Source organism: Octopus sinensis, linkage group LG1 (assembly GCF_006345805.1).
Source record: "Octopus sinensis linkage group LG1, ASM634580v1, whole genome shotgun sequence".
Taxonomy (NCBI): Eukaryota; Metazoa; Mollusca; class Cephalopoda; order Octopoda; family Octopodidae; genus Octopus; species Octopus sinensis.
Genome location: NC_042997.1, coordinates 176,278,712 through 176,300,321, shown reverse-complemented (window position 1 = coordinate 176,300,321; position 21,610 = coordinate 176,278,712). Strand labels below are relative to the sequence as shown.

The following is a 21,610-nucleotide window of genomic DNA, read 5'->3' as shown; positions in this document are numbered from 1 at the left end:
TTCACTCACATTAGAATTGTGATCAAACTCGTAAAAACATAATGTATTGAATATATTCTTTGTTTGGTTTCAAAACAGGTTTTTCATATAGAAAATTGACATACTAAAATACAGTTGATGCTCTACAGGGAATCATCATGAAATGATCATGCACTATTGAATGCCATCAATATTTATAGTTTTTATGCAAAGCAGGTTTCAACAGGTTGAGACTTGAAATAAGATGGAACTTTCTATACAATCTAATATGTAGTTTCTCATAATTAAGGCAAATATTTAAGTGCTCTTGCTTTGGTGGATTTTAATTAAACAGACAAAAAAGAAAATTCCACTCTATGTTGATATTTTCAATTCACTTTGAAATTTCTTACATTTCTATATCTCACTGAGTTCTGAATTCAGACAGTGGGTTTTCAGCTTTAAGCCTTCAATTAAAACTTTTATATCTTATGTTGGAGTATGATAATAGTGAGAGCTCTGACTAGCTGAAACAAAAAGAGTAATGGATTACTTACTGATCTACTATCTATAACACAATCTGGAAAATCACTTAACACACTTAAGTATATTTGTTTACTAATTCTAGCAAGTTAAGGTTCATCATGATGTGGTGTAATTCATTGTTCTATCTGAAAGGAAATGGTTTTAGTGTTTTAATAGTTTTCAGTAGTAAACTTAAATCTTTGCATGGACTTAGAGAAGTTCAACAAGAAACCTTTTTAGTGTATTATCACATAAATCATTATATCCAGGTAATGTTTTCAATTGTGTTTCCACACTCTGATGGTTTGAAAGACAAAACAGAAAGTTCTCTTTATGAGTACCTAGTATCTTACTTCGTTTTGAGAAAGCTGGGCAGTATTCAGAGGCTTCAAAAATCTCTCCTAGGTTACAGAATAAGGATATTCCAGGTGTGTAGATACCATTGTAGAATCATCAGTGGTTGTCAGTTGCTCTTGTAATGCTTCAGTGATATTTGTTCAGTCATTAGCACACCCACTTTTTAAGAGCTAAATTTCTCTTTAATACCAAAAAATACTTTGGTTTTGATCAGTTACTGGTCTTTCTACAGAATGAAAGTACATCCTATATTAGGAATATGTCACTGAAATTGTTGATGGGAAGATTAGGTCTCAGCACTGAATTAATGACTATACCCATATGAACTTATAGAGCACTTCATTTTAATCAAAAATTATTTTTCAGTAAGAGAAACATTGTGTCATAGCATTTATAAAATATATCTGTAACAATCTAGCTGTCAAACATTTTAGTCCGTACCATCCACTACCTCCCAAAGAAAACAAAAGACAACTGGCTGATTGGTATATTTGCATGTTGCAACCATTAGATAGCCAGCATACTATATACAATCCTTACCAAACACACCTGCCTCTCCCTGTGGTTTTATCTCAACAGCATTTCATCCTCTCAACTGCACATAGAATACTTTTCACCATTCCATTTTCTCTCAACTCCAATTCACTGGAATATCCTTCTTATATCAGTTATTTCTTACTGACATCATACTTCAGAAATTCAATCTAAACATCAATTACATCAGTCTGAGTGGGCTTGAAAAAGGTCAAGGGTGCATAACCCCACTCTGTCTTCTCACTGTTTGTTTATTTTTTTTTTAACATGAATCATCTGATACTTAAACTGCTATTCTGCCTATGAACAAAGAATAGAATAGGCTCAACAATGTACAGATAATAATAGTATCCAGTGCACTTCACCATCAAACAGTGCCATCACTTAATCTTTCTTCATGCAGAAAAATTCTAATTGATCTACTGTATGTCTCATCATAACATTGTGCAATCCAGTGATTTATGAAGCATACTCAAGTTAACAGTAGTTATGGTAGAGACTTGAAAAACACTTTCCATCATTTGAATATGTCACTGAAATTGTTGATGGGAAGATTAGGTTTCAGCACTGAATTAATGACCACACCCATATGAATTTATAGAGCACTTTGTTTTAATTGAAAATTGTAATTTTTCAGTAAGAGAAACATTGCTCATTGTGTCAAAGGATTTATGAAATCTCCCAGACTGTTAAGTTTCCTGTTCGGCATGAAGTTTTACAGGCTGGTGTTAATGAGGAAATCATCATCATCATCGTTTAACGTCCGCTTTCAATGCTAGCATGGGTTGGACGATTTTGACTGAGAGCTGACGAACCAGATGGCTACACCAGGCTCCAATCTTGATCTGGCAGAGTTTCTACAGCTGGATGCCCTTCCTAATGCCAACCACTCCGAGAGTGTAGTGGGTGCTTTTTAAGTGCCACCCGCACAGGGGCCAGTCAGGCAGTACTGGCAACGACCTCGCTTGAATCTTGAGAGAGAATTTCTGAAGGTTGCAGTTCTGATGAGGTAGGGTTAGAAAAAATAAGTGATGTGGTTCACCAAGTCATAGTAAGCCACTGTAGGTCTGTGCTACTTACAGTGAAGAACAGTATTATTATATATTTCATATCACAATCAGTGAATAGTATTGTTGGTTACAAATTTCTGACTGGTCTATCACTGGCTCCCTACATTTATGACAACAAATGTGGCAAGGGAGCATTTGTGAATCAGTACAGAATAAGTATCACAAAGGATTTAAAGAATGTTTTTATTATTTTTATTATTCCCCCAAATTTTTTTTTTACTTTTTAGTTTGCTCACTATATTTATATTTCTTCGTCAATATAACATCTGCGAAAAATACACACACACACTCACTCAAAGGACTTTTGCAGTTTTCTGTGATCCTGTTCCAATAACAGGGTATTGATTGGCCTGAGACTATGGTAGAAGACTGTTGCACAAGGTGCTGTATAGTAAGATTGTAAAGCAAACCTTTTTAACAACACAGCCATGTCTCATCATCATTTGATGCCCATGTTTAAATTCTAGCATGGGTTGGACAGTTTGACAGGGTTTGATGGGCCCAAGGACAGCGTTACGCTCCAGTGTCTGCTTTGGCATGTTTCTATGGTTAGGTGCTATTCCTAACAACAATTGGTTGTTATTTATTTATAGCTAGGTTGATGAAATTATTGAAAACTGAGCAGGAGTTGTAACTTTTTACCAGGAATACAACATAGTGATAGTAATAACATAAAGTGTCAATCCATTTTCATTGGAAAAAAAAAAAAAATAGCAACAAACAGTCTATGTCTAGCAAAAATTATAAACACTGAACAATCTAAAACTTGTTAAGCATTTATTCTATAAATATGCAATTGGCAGGGAAAAGAATTAACAACAAATTTTCTTTTCTTCTTTTGCATACTGTCTGAGCAATTTCATGCATATAGTCTTCAAATCAAGTAAAAATGTGAAAAACACATAAACGGTGCAGTTTGCAAGTTTTTAGCAAATATGAGAACAAAATGAGTGTCTCATAGAGCAAAACATTTTAATGTTAGTTATTGATATATATCTTCAGTTCAATATATTTATTGAACTGAACACACTAAAATATCAATCATAACAACTACAACCAATAACAAACTTGTTATCATACAAACTCAAAATTCAAAAAAAAAAAAAAAACCCAAGATTTTCTATATTTCAAAGAAAAATATAGAAATTGTAACAATTTATATGACTTAAAAGATATAGGAAGCTTCCATTTTTTTTCATTTAACTTTTATTATAATGAGTTTTAGTTATTTATTTTTTCAAACAATTCAACTCTTTAAATATTTTTTTTATGCATAGAGATAAATTGACATTACAATACCACCAACAACAACATTTCAAAGGCAAACCATTCTGGTTTTCTTATAATTTTCTTTTAATTCCTTTCTAAACATATTTGTTTCAAATTACTAACAGCTTAATATTGTATTTTTGAAGATTTTCAAGTTGAGAATAAGATGAGTATATACATATATGCACAAAGGGCCTTGAAATCATGGTACCAACAGTAGATACTCTGTATATTCTATATAACAAGAACTGGATATTTCGTATATTGGTAAATCCATCTACATGTAGGTAGTTATTGGATTATAACTGTAATATTAATTGAAGCAACATTATTAATATCAATGAAAAATGAACCAGCAACATGTCTGAAAGCTGAAAACAAGAGTATTATCAACAGATGTCGTGATGAGCTGTTAATATAGAAATTGATGTCAAGTAAAGTATTTGTGCCCAATATTCTTGTGGTGGGACAGTAAATGTCTATGATTTACTTGTGTATGGAGCTGGTTTACATATGTCATACAAACATCTTCCTCAAATGCATATATTTATACGCATGGATGTACATGCACATATATGTATTGCTTCACTCTTTCTCACAAACCATACTTATCTATAAGTTTTAGTAACAGGCCCTTAAATAAAGAAAAGGTTTTCTTTATGATGTATAAGAATTGAGCAGATATAAATGTCTTCATATATTAAATGAATAGAAAGACATTTTGTGATGAATGGGATAAAAAAATAAAAACAGAAGATGAAAAAGTTTCAATAAAAATTAAACATTTTTTTTGTTGTGCAATGATAGCGGTTTAAAGAAGAGCACAATAAACCTTTTAACTCTTCAGATCCACTTAATATCTGTCTCCTCTTCCTCCCAGGCAAATTTACTTTGGTATGTACATTAAAAACAACAAGAAATCAATAGATATTTCAATAGTTCTGGCTACAGACCAAGCATCAGTAGCTGACATAGAAGACAATAAAGCGCGAACCCAATTCTTTAAACCAATTCACAGGCACTGAATATCATGAAGAATTAAATAGAGTAGTTTTTCATAATTTTTGTTTTTCACTGGAAAGACTTGTCACTTTTTAAAATTTATTTTTTAAAAAATTTCAAGTGAAATATCTTTATAATAATTACATTTAAATAATACTTTAAAAATTATAGAAAAAAAGAAATAATAAAAAGCATTTCATAAAACATTTTCAACAAGCTATATACAATATGTTCAACTTTCTTTTATGGAGGGATTACCTATGTAAGATACATAGGAATATATATATTTATTTATATATATATATATGTCTGTGTGTGTGTATGTATGTATGAGTGTGCATATATGTGTGGGTATATATGTATATATTCACACACACATACATTTAAGGTCATATAACTTGAAATGCAAAGGAAAAAATTTGAAGAGCAAAAATTTCATTAGTTAAATATTCAGTAACTTATATAACTAATTGATTAGTTTGAGCCATAAACTTATTTTATTATTTAAAAGAAAAGAGAATAAAATGAGAAGAAAGTGATTCAGTTACTTTTTGTATTTGCTTTAAAGGACTAGAAATTCCTCAAGCATTAAAAGTTTCATTGAAACAACCAATTTAAGTATTTAGTACAATAAATGAATATTTGCTAAGTTATTTTTGATATTCAGTTCTTCAATGTAAGTACTTTTCCACTGTTTTGATTCTAGCATTTTTCAATAAAAGAGAAGTTGGTTTATTTGCCACTTAAATGAAAAAAAGAAAGTAAAACAGTATTATTAGTATTTTGCAATTGTTTTAGTAAATATTTTTCAAAGATAAGAAGGATATAGAGAAATAAGAAAACATATCAAAAAATTTAATAAAAAAAAGTGCTTTCAAGAACTTCATAGGAAGTAAATATTCATTGCCAGAACTGAATTTGGTTGTGCAAGAACTTACGTGTTTTTAAAAATTTTAATACAGAATTTCAAACTGTTAATCAAAATCTGTAACAATTTAATCAGTTTTAACTTCCAAAGAATTAACAATATTACCTTATCAAATCTTTGTGTTATTAAAAATTACTTGCTAAATAGCTATTCCTAGTGTTGATAGATAAATTTAAAGAGATACGCAAAAGACTGAGTGAAGAACTGCTGAAACCTCACATATGTATTCAAGCCAATAAACCCTTAGCTCTTCCAAGCCACACTGTTACAAAATTTAGGTTTCTGTCTCCTCTTAAGATTCTTAAAAGTTCATCTCTTACATTAGGCACAATGCCACAAATTTAAAAGTGGAGAAAAAGAGAGTGAGTGGCACTCAAGCCTTTCTCAAGAGAATTAGCAGCAAAAGAGGAGTGTACTTGTTTCAGTTTTGTTAGCCAAAATTGATTAATACTCCTCAAATTATGGTTGAGTAGCGAAAGATTTGATAATATATATAAAGAATTTCATAGGTTATTTTTATTAATTTCAATTCATAAGTAACATGCTATGTTTATTTTCCATTAAAAAGAAAACAATATAGAAAGAATTTAACCTAGTTTGCTTCAAAATTTTGATAAAATTTTTATATCCTGGTTAATGATATAATTAGGTAAACGATATTAGATAACCAGCTGTATTAGATTAATTAATGTTTAAAAGTTTTTTTAAAAAATAAGTTGGATAGAGGAAGTGTATCAGATACGTGAAAAAGGATAATTTCTTGAATCTCTTAATCAAAAATTAAATGTGGATGGAGAAAATAAATAAAAATTTTATTTGATTTCAATTTAAGATATTTTGTTATTTCATCTTTCTCTATTTTTTCTGTTCAATAAAGGCTTTTTTTTTTTTGTAAATGAAATAATATTGAGCTGATGACCACTTGGCTGTGTGCCGTTCAAAGGTTGTTTTTGGACAAAAGATTGAGTGAAATTTTTCATTATCAATATACACAAATGATAACATCATTTTGGTGATATTGTCTAAATATTTCCGGATTCAGTTGAGTTTTTCTGTCTCTTTCAAATTTCATTCTCAGAAGGAATTTTTGCTGTTTGATTTTTATTCAGAGTTTTACAGAAACAATTCCCTTTGAACATGTGCTATTTGATTCACTCATCCCTATATAGTGAGACAGATTCAACAATCATTATAATTGAATGTTGGCAATGGAGTAAAAATTCAGTAAAAAGAAACCAACAAAAAATATAAATTGGTTTTCCTAACTTCCCATGCAATAATAATTTAGCAACATTTCAAAATTAATTGAAAAAAGAGCATTTTGTAGAAAAATCTAAAAGAAATAAGATAAAAATTATACATAAATAAAACAAAAGAACATCTGAAAACTGAAAACAAAAATAATTTGTAAGCATGCTTATACATTTTAAAAATAATTTCTTTCTTAAATGCATATCAAATAAGACATATTTTGGTTTAACTCTTAATTGGGCTGTTAATGAAAAGCAGCATTTTAAACATTATTGCTATTACTAACAAATAAAATAATAAATTAATAAATGAAAAAAACAACAACAAAAATAAAACAAAAGAAAATAAGTTACAATTTTGTAACGAGAACAGGATCTTGGTTTTGTACGGAATTGAGAGGTCTACACCTGTTGAGTGGGTCAGCTCCTCGAGCCTTCACTGAACCTTTTACTAAATTAGAATCTGGACCCCTGAAATTCTCTGGGTTTGGTCCTTTTACTCCAACATAAGATGGTCTGAAAAAGTTAAATAAATAATTATGAATTAATAGAAAAGGGAATTAGTTTAAAAATAAACTAAACAACTAGCTATTTCCAAAAATTGATAAGAATATGCCAAACGGAAAATTTTAAAAACTAGCAATAGTAATGATGTTGATTTTATTGGAAACTTTTTTCCTAATCATAAATTGATTTTGAATTTCTAGTGTTTCTTTTAAACTTTTAAACCTGTCATCAAAATTAAGTTGTTATAAATCTGCTTTGGTAGTATTCAAATTTGAGGTGTCATTTTATTAAACTGTTAGGTCAATTCTTCAGTGAATTTACCCCCCATATTGTTCTTGTAGTTGCTCTGTCACATAATCTCAGAATTGGACAAGATTTGAATCACAAAGCCCATGTCCTTTTAAACACAGTTATATTATCTTTATGTGAATTTGTTAGTCAAACTTTTTAAGTCTAGTCTAAAAACTTCATTTTTAAATCCAGCTTTTAGACTAGACTTAGAAAGTTTGACTCACAGATGAAATAACAAAGTGTTTAAATCTAAAACAGATGCTTAGATATGTGATGACAATGATGATAATGAGAGTAACAACAATGATAATGAGTATAATGATGATGATGAAGATATTGGTAAAGATGAAAATGTTGATGTTGAATCCGGTGACGATAGAGATGATGATGGCAATGATAATGATGAGGGTAAAGACAATGAGGATGAAGACAATGATGTTGGTGATAAATAACTATGATGATGAGAGAAACAGTTTAGCCATGTAAGACTTCTGATGACATATTTGCAGCATGTGAAGAATATATTTTTAAAAGTGGATTAGAAAGTACAAATTGTACAATAATTTAATGTTTTATATGATAATACTACCAGCATTCATACCAATTTTATAGAGAACTGAATCAGTGCAGAGGTAGTATTATGGGGACATAAATAATTTCTGATATAACAAGCTCAGAGCCAATGCCTATGTGATTCAAAATGTACATCAGGTGATTCAGAATTTAGTCCATCAGGTACTGATAAAAAAAAAATAGTACAAAATTAAATATAAAAATGAAGCCACACGGGTAACTTCTTTCTTTTACTGGTTTTAGCCACTGGGCTGGGTCATGCTGGACTACTGCTCTCAATAAGATAGTGTAATAGTTTGATGCAATATTTGTTTTAGATGTTTGTAGTTCACAGTCTCAAACTGGAATCACTATAGAATAGTTTCTTGTAAAAGACTATACTCTTTCCCATGGAACAGATGGATATCTTAGCTGCTATAGAGAATGAGATAAAACACATTTCTAAAAAACAATTTAAAGTTCAGACTACCTTCACAAAAAAACCCAAAACACTGTTCTCTGTTAATATATTTAATATATGAACAATATCAAGCTTATACATAAACAATGAATGTTAAACTAATGCATGAATAAATATTTATCCTACCTTGAAGAGCTCCATTATTACTTTGACTTTTTTCAACAGAAAATGATTTAAATTTTAAAAAATTACATGAATAGATTAAGTTTATAGAATAGACAAAACTTTTCTACAACTAATGCATTTTAAACTTGTAAACATACTTATTTTCACTATAAAGATTTAGACAGGAATACACTAAACCAGAAGATGATTCTAAAGAGATTTTGAAATCATGATTATCTAGTTGCTGATCATATACTTTATCAAGCTTCCTTTTTAAATCCTACTATTCCAAGTCCAATAAACTATCTTTGCAGTAAGATGAAACATTTTTGCATACACAAAATGGATGGTTTTCATGTGCTGAGTGATGTTATGCATAACTATCCTGGAGAATGTATACAATCTTAATAACTTTAGATTACTTCATGAAACCACTACACAATAAGTGCATGAACTTGTAAAAGAGTTTGAGCCTAATTTACTGTGTCAAGCAAATCTGAGTTTAACAGACACAGTAAAAGCAAAACTTGAAGTATAACACTTTAACATATAAGATCACTATTCTCTTTGAATTTTTGTGAATGTATTTAGCAGCCATACATGAACTATTTCAACCATGGTTGTATCATCATCACATGAAAATGAGGGGCAGGGATAAGATTATTCTGTGAGAGCTTTGTGGTTTATGAAGAGATCACAATTATTATCTAACTAGCAATATATCATTAGAGATTGTTGTTTTATATGGGAATAACTTGGCAATAATGCAAAGTTATGAATTGAAGTTTAGCTGAAGCTGTCTTGACTTTGGTTCACCAAAGGGTTGGTGGCATGTATGCTAGTATTATACTGATACAATTGAATAGAACTTGAACTGTTACTAGCACATGCAGTTCAGTTCAGTTTTATAGAGTTTCTCAATTACAGTATTTAACAATAAAAAAGAGTAACATATCTCACCTTAGGAATGGTATCTAATAAAAAAAACAATACAAAATACAAACAGAAAAAGCAAGTATCATCATTTAAAGATTTTTCTAATTTATACAACATGCAATAATGTTCATTCATACTGGTAATCAATCAACATTATAACAATGAGTTTTTTAAATGATAATACTTACAAAAGGTTTTTATCCATGGGTCCAAGTCTTAAACTTGTATTGGGGCCAGAATTTTGCATTCTATAAGGAGACATGTACACCTGCTTCTCAGAAGTAACCACTGTATCACATTTACTGCAACAAAAGAAATTTAAGAGGCATATATTAAAAATATAAATGACAAGAAACTATTTGTTATATGCTCAACTACAAGGTTATCTAATTCATCATTAATATCCATTTTAATATCTAGTGCAATATTAACTACTATTCAAACAAGATGATTGATTTGTCACATTTGTCACACTTATACAAAATAGAGAGATCATTCAATATAACAAAAGAAAAAGAAACAAATAAATGATCTGAAGTTGGTTTTAGTTGTTGTTGTAATAAATTGTATTCTAGAAAGGTAATTGAAAAAAAAATGATAGAATTAGTTCAGAAGGAACAATTTGTAGCACAGTTTCTTTGAACTAGAGAGAGATATTATTTAAAAGTTAGAAGCTGAAATGAAATATGACTACCAAGAAAGTTGAAAAGTAAAATTTACAAAGTAACTGTAGAGTTTAAATATTAAAAATCAAATTCTATTTAAACACATTGATAATATAAATTAAATTTTGATTTTAGAAGTAATATTAAATAGAGCATGTTAAAATGATCAGTAAAGAACTGAATGAGAAAATAAAAATGTATAGAATAAAACATATTCCATACAAATATTCTTTCAAAATATTAATATTATGTTATTATAATTGCTGTTAACTTCTATTGATTTGGTAAACGGATGTATATATTTTTTACTTTAGTAATACAGGACGATGTAGAATTCACAACTTTTGCAACTGCATTAGAAACATAAGTGAGGTGAAGAAGCTATAACTAGGAATCAAAACAGAATTACCAGTTTAGCTTATTGGGAACTTTGTGTACACAACTACTTAAGATCACTATTTCCTAATTAAAATTCTATGAACTAATTTTGTTTAAAAGATGCTATAATGCTTTAACTAAAGTCTGAGATTTTCAAAGTGTATCCCTTAAAGCATATATCTCTTTCTAAATATAGCTTGTATTTTTTTTAATCATAGTGCCTCTGGATAGGTTAACATTCTCCAGTAAGATATAAGTTCAAGATTTATAGGCTTAGGAGAAATGATAAAAGAGAAATAAAAGTAACCCCAGCCCACTGAAGTGAAATTATTAAAATTGGCAACAAGACTCAAGTAGTTATAGACTTGGCTGCCAGAAGGTCAACCTGTATTCCTCCAAAGTTTCAAGTTATCTAACTGGCTACAGTTAACCAAGATAATCATTGGTTTCAATATTGCTTGGGTTTTATCCAAGAGTACAGGAAATTACTAAAACAGATCCTGTTATACAGTACAAATAGCTTTTATATTTCTATATTCTGACACTGATTCAAATCTCAAAGCAAAATAATATTGCTTGGGAGACACTTGATTTCATATATAAGAGGAGTGAAAATATCTATTACATAAAAAGACAATCCCCCACCCATCCTTTATTTCTCTTAATTGATAAACAAATATTTTACCTCGAATATCTCAAAGAAATAGTTAGCAGTAATTGTAAATTCAGAAACAGAGCACATAGTATTTTGATGTTTAATATTTAAGAAGCACAATAATTATTACTATAAACTATTTAGGACTCTTAAAAATAAATAAAGAAAATTCAAATATTATTTTTGAATAAAAGCAGACAAATAGAAAGTTTTTTTAAAAGTTATTACAAACATTTGAGAATAAATAAAATCATCTATTTATTTTGCAAAAGTATTTTGGATGTTAAAAAATGGTTGAAATTCAATTATTTCTATTTGATTTATCACAAATCAGTTACTTCATTATGGTCTAATAACAAAATGTATCAATAAAATAAATGATCTTTTATAAGTGTGAATCTCTAAGTAAAATAGTCCTTCCATCTACCTCTCATGCTTTCTCTTTCCCTGTCTCTCTTGCAAAAATACAAATATGTAAATGAAATATGTATATGGAAATCTGTTACCCTCAAATATGTTCTTAAGTAATGATTTATAATATTTTGGATGGTTGGTTGATGAATATATATATATATATATATATATATATATATATACACACACATACACATAAATAGAGAGAGAGAGAGAGTGAGAAAGACTGAGATATGAGTGTATACGTGTGTACATTGTTAATCTTTTTATATAAGGACTAGCAACAATTTGATACAGAAATGGAAAAAAATTAGTAAACAGGTTTAACAAAGCAGTATATAGACCAAAAGCAATTATTACATTTTTTTTCCTTCTATTAAAACAATAAATATATATTCCAATTGTCTTTCTCTCAAATGATGGTTTATATGTATAAAAAAGACACCAAGTAAAACAATTCAAACTACATTTCTGCCAAAAACAAATATATAAGCAAATTTATTAATAAAATGTTATTCTTTTTCTACATGAAACAATACTTGCAATGTATGTGCCACAATTAATTTTCATATTAAAGCAATAAATCCTAATTTGAAAGAAAATTGTAAACATTATTATTATCATTATTATTACTACTAATATTACTACTACTACTACCACCACTACCATCATCTTGCTGTTTACAACCTTTAATTCTATGTATAAATAAATGCACCATTTATAATTTGAAGTTATAAACTGTTAACTACTTTTGGAAAAGCTTGAACAAATACTGCCACCCTCAGTGCTATATATATCTCTCAATATATATGATGATTCAATTTTTGCCTTGATATATTCATTAAGATAAACTGTTATGTAATAGGAACTTCACATTATACTAGAATAGAGTTTTTCAATAACGCTGACACCCAAAGAGTTTTGCTTATATATGAAATAAGAATTCAAATATTTCTCTGAAAAATTAATTTAAAATATCATAGATATGATTTTGTAGGTATCATTATTGTAAAACAAAAAAAGTAAAACACACTCTTTTGGATCACATTACAAAGAGGCCACAAAGTGCAAGGCGTTTCAATGTATTTCAACACCAAATACAAAATATTAGTGTGGCCAACAGCAATCCTGTTCACCATACTAAGAGTCAATATACAGAACAATAGAAAAAAAAAACTTATGGTAAATAAATGAATAACTTTTTTTGGTTAATAAAAAAGACATATTCTTACCAGAAAGCCATGCAGAACACTTAGATATTAAAGTGTAGACAATACTGAATAACACCATTTATTAAAGAGATTCAAAATGGCAGTAATTTTAGTTTCTTAATATTATGGGAATGCTTTTTGCATGGTGATAAAGTTGAAATAAGTGTTGAATAATATTCTTTAAAAGTTTGTATTAGGTAATTTATTAATAATGTTAAAATGGTCAGGATACACTGATATATTTAAAGGAATTATGATCATGTTAAGTAGTTTTAAATGTATGTATATGTATCTCTATAAGAGAGAGAGAGAGAGAGAGAGAGAGAGAGAGAGAGAGAGAGAGAGAGAGAGAGAGAGTGTGTGTGTGTGAGAGAGAGAGAGGGAGTCTCAAACAAACATACATAGAAAGAAAATGAATAAAGAGTTGGTTCAGAAACTGATTTATCTGAGCAATATGAAGCAGAATGAAGTAAACGGTTTAATTCTGTGATATAACTTTAATATTCATATGTTGTCCCAGTAATAGACTGAAATTAGGATAATTATGAAGATATTTGTCAAAAGTATGTTGATGGCAAAATCTTCAGAAAGAAAATCTGGAAAGGAACAAACACATGTATATTAAAAAAGTCATAATTTTTTTGGCAGGCTACAGCCTATCATCTTGGCATATAAAATTTCTTTAACATATAGATCTACACTATGCTTTGATCAACATTGGGTCTTATTCATGAATATGAACATAATACCAGATGAGTTTTTGAACGCAAAAGAATTAGTAGAAGGGAACTACCAAGGGTAAAGCCAGTGGTTAAATTTAACTCATCATGCAAAAAGTTACTCTGCCTGTACACTGGCAAGATAGACAGACCAATAAATTTTTCACTTTTTTTTAATTGATGAATCCAATATGATACTACATGCATATACAGGAATAAGATACCTGATGATAACCATAGTTCAAACAGATCAAAATATAAGAGCTTTATATATATATAAAAGTTTGTCTTCAATGAGGAGGTTAGTAGTCTAAAAACATAATATGAGATGCTTCATATAAATAGGATCCTGAACCAAATATATTTAGCAAGCTTGTGAAAGTGAAATATAAAATGAAGTTAAAGCCAAGCTTATGTAGATGTGAGATGATCTGTAGTGGGTGCTAGATAAAAATAAAAGGCTTGTTATTTAATTAATTGCCAAGACTGAGTCATTAACATCATGGGGAGCTCTTTTGAAAAGGTTTCTCTTCTCTAGAGTAACAGCAACCTGGTAGGATTTATCATTTAAATTATGGAACATTATTTTTGTTGATGGTGCATAATCAAGAGTAAAGGGTAATGAGCATGATCTTTGCCTTTGAGCCTCAATACTGGTGGGATTCATATAGTTGATGCTCAGTTTGTATATTTGCAGAGAAAATGAAGGGTAAAAAGAGAATGCTTGGGGATTGATGTTCTGAACAAGGAGGATGGAAAAAAAGGTGGGTGGGTGGATCTATATGGTTTGGTTGCCAGCATTTCAAAAATTAAAGTTTATCATAAATTTTAAAATTTGGCACATTAATATACTTTTCCAAGCTGAATTGCTGGAGTTATTTCATTTTTTCCAGAAAAATGTTTTTAAAAAGTTATAGAGGTTTAAAGTTTGATCATTTTCACCCAGTCAGGAAACAAGATTTGGAAGGTGTCATTTTGTGCATGACTGCACATTTTGTCAACATCCTGAAAATAGCATAAGTTGTTGAGAAAGAGTAAACACGTCTTTTGTAGTTTTAAGAGCATCGTAATAGCACGAACTTAAAAGATTCATCCCAAAATGTAATTCAGTTGTTATTTTTAGCACACCTCACAACGACCTCTATGACAAAAAGTAATGAGTAAACAACAAATATTTTGTAGTTTTAAGCATTCAGTATGCATTTAATGCGATAACATGAACTTAAAAAGATTTATCTAAAAACAAACATTTTGTTGACCAGTTTATAAATTTACATGCTCAATTGTCAATAGACAAGTAGAACAAGTGGTTTCAATATATTTGCCAACACGAGCTTTCTCACAGACAAAAGAGTTCTCATGTTCCACTTGTTACTATGGAAACAGAAATGAATGCGTCTACGGCTTACGAGTGGCTAAAATTACCCAAAATTTTCAAACTTTAATTGCTAACAACTCTTTATTTATTGATTTATAGCAAAAATGATTTTCATGTCATTCATTAGCCTATAAAAGTGTATCATTACACTGAATATGAAATCAATTCAAACAGAATTGATGCTGGCAGCCAAGCTGAATAGATCCGGGTAGGAGAAAGCAGGGCTTAAGTATGAAAAACAGCATGAGTCTCAAGAGTAGGAGAGACTAGTGTGTCAGGAGGAACCTAAGTGGAAGTGGTATACAATTGTTACTTTTAGAAGAGCAGAGGTTATTTGGGTAATAAGAGAGTAGGCAGAGTAGGGAAGCTGTGTGTCTCTAGGTCAGAACTTGTGTCTTGGTGACTGAGCCTTCACTAATATAGATATAGTATATAGTCTCTATACTCTTCTTTTAGATGTGTATGTTTGTACCATCAACACCATCCCAAATATAAGAGAGATATTATTCCATTGTTTATCTTACTAGAGATTTATAGAAAGTCTGTAGCTGAAGCATTTTCTGGCCTTGAACAAAAAAAGACAAATCTTTGAGATGTAATTTTTTGTTTTCATTATAGTATATTGTCTGGAAAACTCATCATTGGAGTTGAGTAGCTTGTTCACTGGCATAAGAAATTTATAACAGTACATCTGACAGTTAATGAGTCTATTTTTGAGTAATCATTTCTTTCTTAACTATCAATGAGTAAAGTAATCATGCTCTTTAGTATGTTGTAATTAATATTTGATTTAACGATAACATATTGACAAGGAGAAATCTAAACTTCATCATTATAAACAAGGATCAGATTATAATGAAACTGGTAAAACATATAAGATACAAATAAGTCACATTTGCTTGCATTTACTATTGAAAATGTCTTTTCATACAATACAAATATTTTTCTTTTCAGTTTTATCAAATATAATCTAATACATGAAAGAGAGATAACTTCACAGATAAATGTGAGAATGGAAAAAAATATTGTAATTTCTTGTTATTTAGTCCCAGGTCAACCCTGATTGAATCAGACCTATTATCAAAGGCATTCTAGTTGTGACCATCCTGCCCCTTTTTTTCCCAGCCATAATATATCAAGAATTACACTATCCACATGTCATTCCTTTTTTAACAGCCATTTAAATGAGATTTGTCTTTTTTCCAGTAGGTCAAGCAAGATTGGCTTGATGTACTTTAAATTATGGGAAAAAATAGTAATGAGAGAATAGACCTGGCATTAAGTAACTAGACCAACTCTGAGAGATGGATAACATTTTTGGTTGTTAACTAATGGATGTAAGGAAGCAGTGTATTTCTAGGTCAGAACTTGTGTCTTGGTGACTGAGCCTTCGCTAATATAGATATAGTATATAGTCTCTATAACCTTCTTTTAGATGTTTGTTTATGTTTGTACCATCAACACCATCCCTAATATAAGAGCAATATTATTCCATTGTTTATCTTACTAGATATTAGATTGATTGATCATTATAATTGTTTCTCCAAGAGAAAGTGCCTCTGTTGTTCCTCTCAGATTGGAGGCATGGGTTTGGTTTTCTAGAAAATTGATTTAGACAGATTCAATTCTCAAGCAGAAAATTAAGTAAAGGAATTGATTGCAAGATTCTGGGAAGTGAGATATAATATGTCTGACAATAAAAAACGTAAATAACGTAATTAATGGTAAGATGTTTTAACCCTTTCGTTACTGTATTTATTTTGAGATGCTCTGTGTTTTTTTCAATTACTTTAAATATAACAAAGAATTTAATAAAATAACTTGGTTATCATTCAGCTAGTGTTAGGAGCATAAATTGTAACTAAGGTTTAGTAAAAGATTTTAATTCAAAACTTATGAAAACAAGACATTTGTACTCAGGGCCAGAGGTGGTTTCAGCTGGGTTGCTAATGAAAGGGTTAAATGCAAGTGGTTGATGCAAATAAATTTCTGGGAAGTAATTGTAATAGTGGGAAGTCACCACACTGTGCTGGACTAGAAAGAGAGGAAATTTGTATTGAGAAGTTTCTCTATAAGACAAACATTTACTTGGATGTAACTAAAGTATATGCTATATTTCTCAATATGATGTCTTTCTTTATTAGATAGCCCAAAGAGAATCTTTTACAATGTTATTGATACTATAATATTGTAAGCCTTCATAGATTAGATGGGGTTGATAATTTATTTCAACTTCTATAGGTTGAGGTATGTAGTAAAGTGAAAAAAGGTAAAGTATTCCGAAATGGTGTTGAGGAGAAAGAACTGGGAAAAGTTTTAGAGGTGAGACAGGGGATTATGAGGAGGAATACAAAAAGAAGAGATTAGATGGGGTTCACAGAATATATTATAAAGTGTTAGTTACTAATTAGAGCTAAAGTGCTTTCTGAGTTTTGGTAAGGTATATATATATATGTATATATATGAAATTCCAGGTTAAAATGGAAATCTACCTTTAAAAAAATTGACTATAGAACAAACTTGAAGGGCTCAAGTAATTGGCTGAAAATTTCGTCAAAAATTTGATAAGCAACTGAAGTCAACAAAATTAGCAGCAAACTGAAAGGACAATATTAGCTAAATAGCTCAATGCACTCACTCTCAAGCAATATCAGGCTTAAACAGACAAAACTTGTTTTGTTTTTGTTCTAAACATTATATCAAGAGAAATAATTGTGAGAAATGAGAAACAAGATTAAATATTTTTCATTAAAATTATTTGAAGTTAAACAACTCAAAGAGAAAATAAATGTTTATTTGGTTGCTAATATATGTAAATGGTATTGCCTACATTAAAATCATCATCATTATTATAGCCATCAAATAATCTCAGGAATTAGATGCTATAACACAAAATACACTGGAGCAGTGTTATCTGGGAACAGATCATGAATATAGAAAATTAATTTGGTTAAATATTTAAATGGTATAAAAGAGTAAATATATAAAAGTGTGTGTGTATTGAGATGTGTGTGGAAACACTTTAAATGGCTTCCTGTTTCTACCTAAGAATAGTAATATCTCAATAATTAATTCCATAAAATTCCAGAAATATTATTCTGTGTTTTTGACCTATTTTTTATCTGGAATGTTTTGTTTGTAGATATGCAAAATCTCAAAATACTACAGCTTCAAGCATAAACTCTTATATCACCATGTCAGATCATAGAATAATGAATATGAAATAAGCTACAAGTCTGAATTGTTGTTGTCATCATCATCATGTCATGGCTGTTTACAATACTGGCTTGGGTGGGATGGTTTGATAGGATCAGTGAGACACAGGGCTGTATTGTACTCCATGCTTTGGCATGGTTTCTATGGCTGGATGCCCTTCATAGTGCAAACCACTTTACAGTGTGTACTGAGTGCATATTTTTATGCCACCAGTACTAGTGGGGTTACCAAGTAACATGCAAGATAAGAAAGAACAAGAAAAGGCATTTTATACTTCTTTATTTTAAATTGCTTCATAAATGACTATACTATTCCTACAGATTTCTATTTTTTCCATCACTACATACATCATCATCGTTTAACGTTCGCTTTCCATGCTAGCATGGGTTGGACGATTTGACTGAGGACTGGTGAACCAGATGGCTGCACCAGACACCAATCTGATCTGGCAGAGTTTCTACGGCTGGATCCCTTCCTAACACCAACCACTCCGAGAGTGTAGTGGGTGCTTTTACGTGCCACCACCACGAGGGCCAGTCAGACGGTACTGGCAACAGCCATGCTCAAATGGTGCATCTTATGTGCCACTTGCACAGGAGCCAGTCCAGCGGCACTGGCAATGACCTCGCTCGAATGTTTTTTCATGTGCCACCAGCACAAGTGCTAGTAAGGCGACGCAGGTAACGATCACGCTCGAATGGTGTTTTTAACGTGCCATTGGCTTGGAGGCCAGCTTGTTGTTCTGGCCCCAATCTCACTCGTATGGTTCTCTTAGCGCTCCACTAGCACGGATGCTAGTCATCAAATTTGATTTCGATTTCAATTTCAAATTCGCTTCAGGCATAACATTAGAAGCAAATCACAGGCCTAGATTTATATCACCAGCAGTTAATGCCCATATTGTGGTTAGTGCAGGCATGGTTGTTTGATTAAGAGGCTTGTTTCCCAACCATGCGTTGAGGTTCAGACCCACAGTATGGCACCTTGGGCAAGTAACTAGTATAGCACAAGACCAACCAAGTCTTGAGAGTGAATTTGGTAGATGGAAACTGAAAGAAACCCATCACACACACACACACACACACACACATATGTGTATGTGTGTGTACATGTGTGTGTGTGTGTGTGTGCATGTGTCTCTCTCTCTTGTCTTGACATCATGCATTAGTTATAAAGATGTGTCACTGTAATACAGACAGCGTCCTTCATTTGTAATTTGCCACACAAGCATGTCCAGCTATAAGGAAATAATACCTTTCTTTGAAACAGGTGAGGATTGGTAACAAGGGCCTCTGGCTGTAGAAAATCTACCACACCAAATTTCATCTGATTCATGCAAACATGTATAAAAGTGGATGTTAAAACAATGAAGATGATGATGTAGTATGTGATAAGTGAAATTTATTGTAGGTTGAGTGACTGCATAAAAGCTTTGATTTGTACCTGCTTTTGTAGGCTGAAACTGTTGACACCTTTCATGTTCATATTCTTGCATTGATAAAACTATTTCCTTCCAACAAAGTAATAACTACAGTTTGTAAACAGAAACTGAAGAAATCCTGTCTCTCTTTCTCTCTACACACATGTATGTATGTGAGGGCATGTGGCTAAGTGGTTAGGGTGTTGCACTTATAATCACAAGATCACAGGTTCAATTTCTGGAATGGGTAATGCTTGCATTTTTGAGCAAAACACTTCATCAGATGTTGTTCTGTGATTAATTTGACATCTGATGGGTAGCACAGGGTGCACTTGTACAGGCAATGTCAATTTGACGGAGGGAGTGAGCTAAACGTGCAGCACAAACACTTGATCGTTATATAATAATGAAATTATTGTATACAGTGCTCAGGTGCACAACTTGTTGAAAATGCATATAAAGAATATGCAGTAATGTACAAATGTCTGGAAAGTGAACAGTGTATGAATCAGATACATGCTTGTGTGTGTATGGAGAGGAGAAAATCAGGTGTAGTGTTGGCGAATCTTAGGAAGCATGGAAGTTTTGAAGGATGCAGTGCTCCGACAACTAACAACTGATGCCAGCAGTTTGTTCCATACTTCAGCAACTCTTAAGCGTGAAAAAATGTTTCCGAAAGTCATGGGAGCTGTGCTATTTTCTGACTTTGTAAACATGTCCGCGGGCGTTAGACAGATGGAGTTTGAAAAGGTGCTCAGAGTTATTGTTTGTAAGATGGTTAATAATTTTATGGGTGTCTGCAAAGTCAGCTGCCAGACTACATACAAATCATCTGTGTAGATTGTTCAGCAAGAAATTGTAGAACTCTCATCTGTCATTTATCAGTCCATATGCATGTGAGTGTATATGGTGTCTCCTTGTCTTGACATGTGAGTGTATATGCTTGTGTCTCCTTGTCTTGACATTGTGTGAAAGTTGTAAATGAGTGTCACTGTCATACAAGCAGTGTCATTCATTTCCAATATTCTGCAGAAGCATGTCTGGCCATGGGGAAAATATTACCTTGTTTTGGAAACAGGAGAGGGTCAGTAGCAGGAAGGGCATTCAGTTGAAGAAAATCAGCTACAACAAATTTCATCCAACCCATGCAAGCGTGGAAAAGTGGATGTTAAGAAGATGATGATGATAATGAAATCAACACTTGGACAGAATTTGTAGATTTTATTGCTAGGAATGTTATGTTAGTGAATCCAGACCTAGTTTTCAGTGATGCAACACTAACTACTGCTGCTGCTACTACTACTACTACTACTACCACTACTACTACTACTACTACTACTACTACTACTACTACTACTACTACTACTAACTACTAATAATAATAATAATGATAATAATAATGATAATAATAATAATAATAGCTTCACATATTCGCAAAAGGCCAGTAACTTTTTGGGAAGGGCTTAGTTGATGATCATTGCCAGTACTTGACTGGCACTTTATTGGCTGCAGTGGGATTTGAATTCTGAATGTAAAGAGCTGGATCAAATACTGCAAAGCATTTTTCCAACATTCTAATGATTCTGCTAGCTTGCTGCTACTGCTACTACTACATTCACTACTACTACTACTACTACTACTACTAATAATAATAATAATGATAATAGTTTCTAATTGAGATATAATGATAGCAATTGTCAGGGTGAGGGATGAGTCAAAAATAGATTCCAGTACTCGACTGGTATTTTATCAGCCACAGATGGATGAAAGGCTAAATTGAGACTTTGCC

The 21,610-nt window shown here is 31.1% G+C and overlaps 1 protein-coding gene across 4 annotated transcripts in view; it reads right to left on the bottom strand.

Annotated features, from left to right (window-relative positions):
- Positions 1 to 3,207: 3,207 nt before the first annotated feature.
- LOC115218689 (mucin-5AC) overlaps positions 3,208 to 21,610 on the bottom strand; it is a 170,864-nt gene continuing 152,461 nt past the window's right edge. For 3 of the 4 annotated variants that reach the window (XM_036507079.1, XM_036507093.1, XM_029788625.2), the window contains 3 exons: positions 9,954 to 10,067; positions 7,248 to 7,409; positions 3,208 to 5,457 (listed from right to left, as the gene is read on the bottom strand). In XM_036507079.1, the coding sequence (XP_036362972.1) occupies positions 5,448 to 5,457; positions 7,248 to 7,409; positions 9,954 to 10,067 (286 nt within the window). In that variant the 3' untranslated portion in view covers positions 3,208 to 5,447. The remainder of the gene's footprint in view (positions 5,458 to 7,247; positions 7,410 to 9,953; positions 10,068 to 21,610) is intronic. The other variant, XM_036507088.1, reaches the window with a different exon arrangement.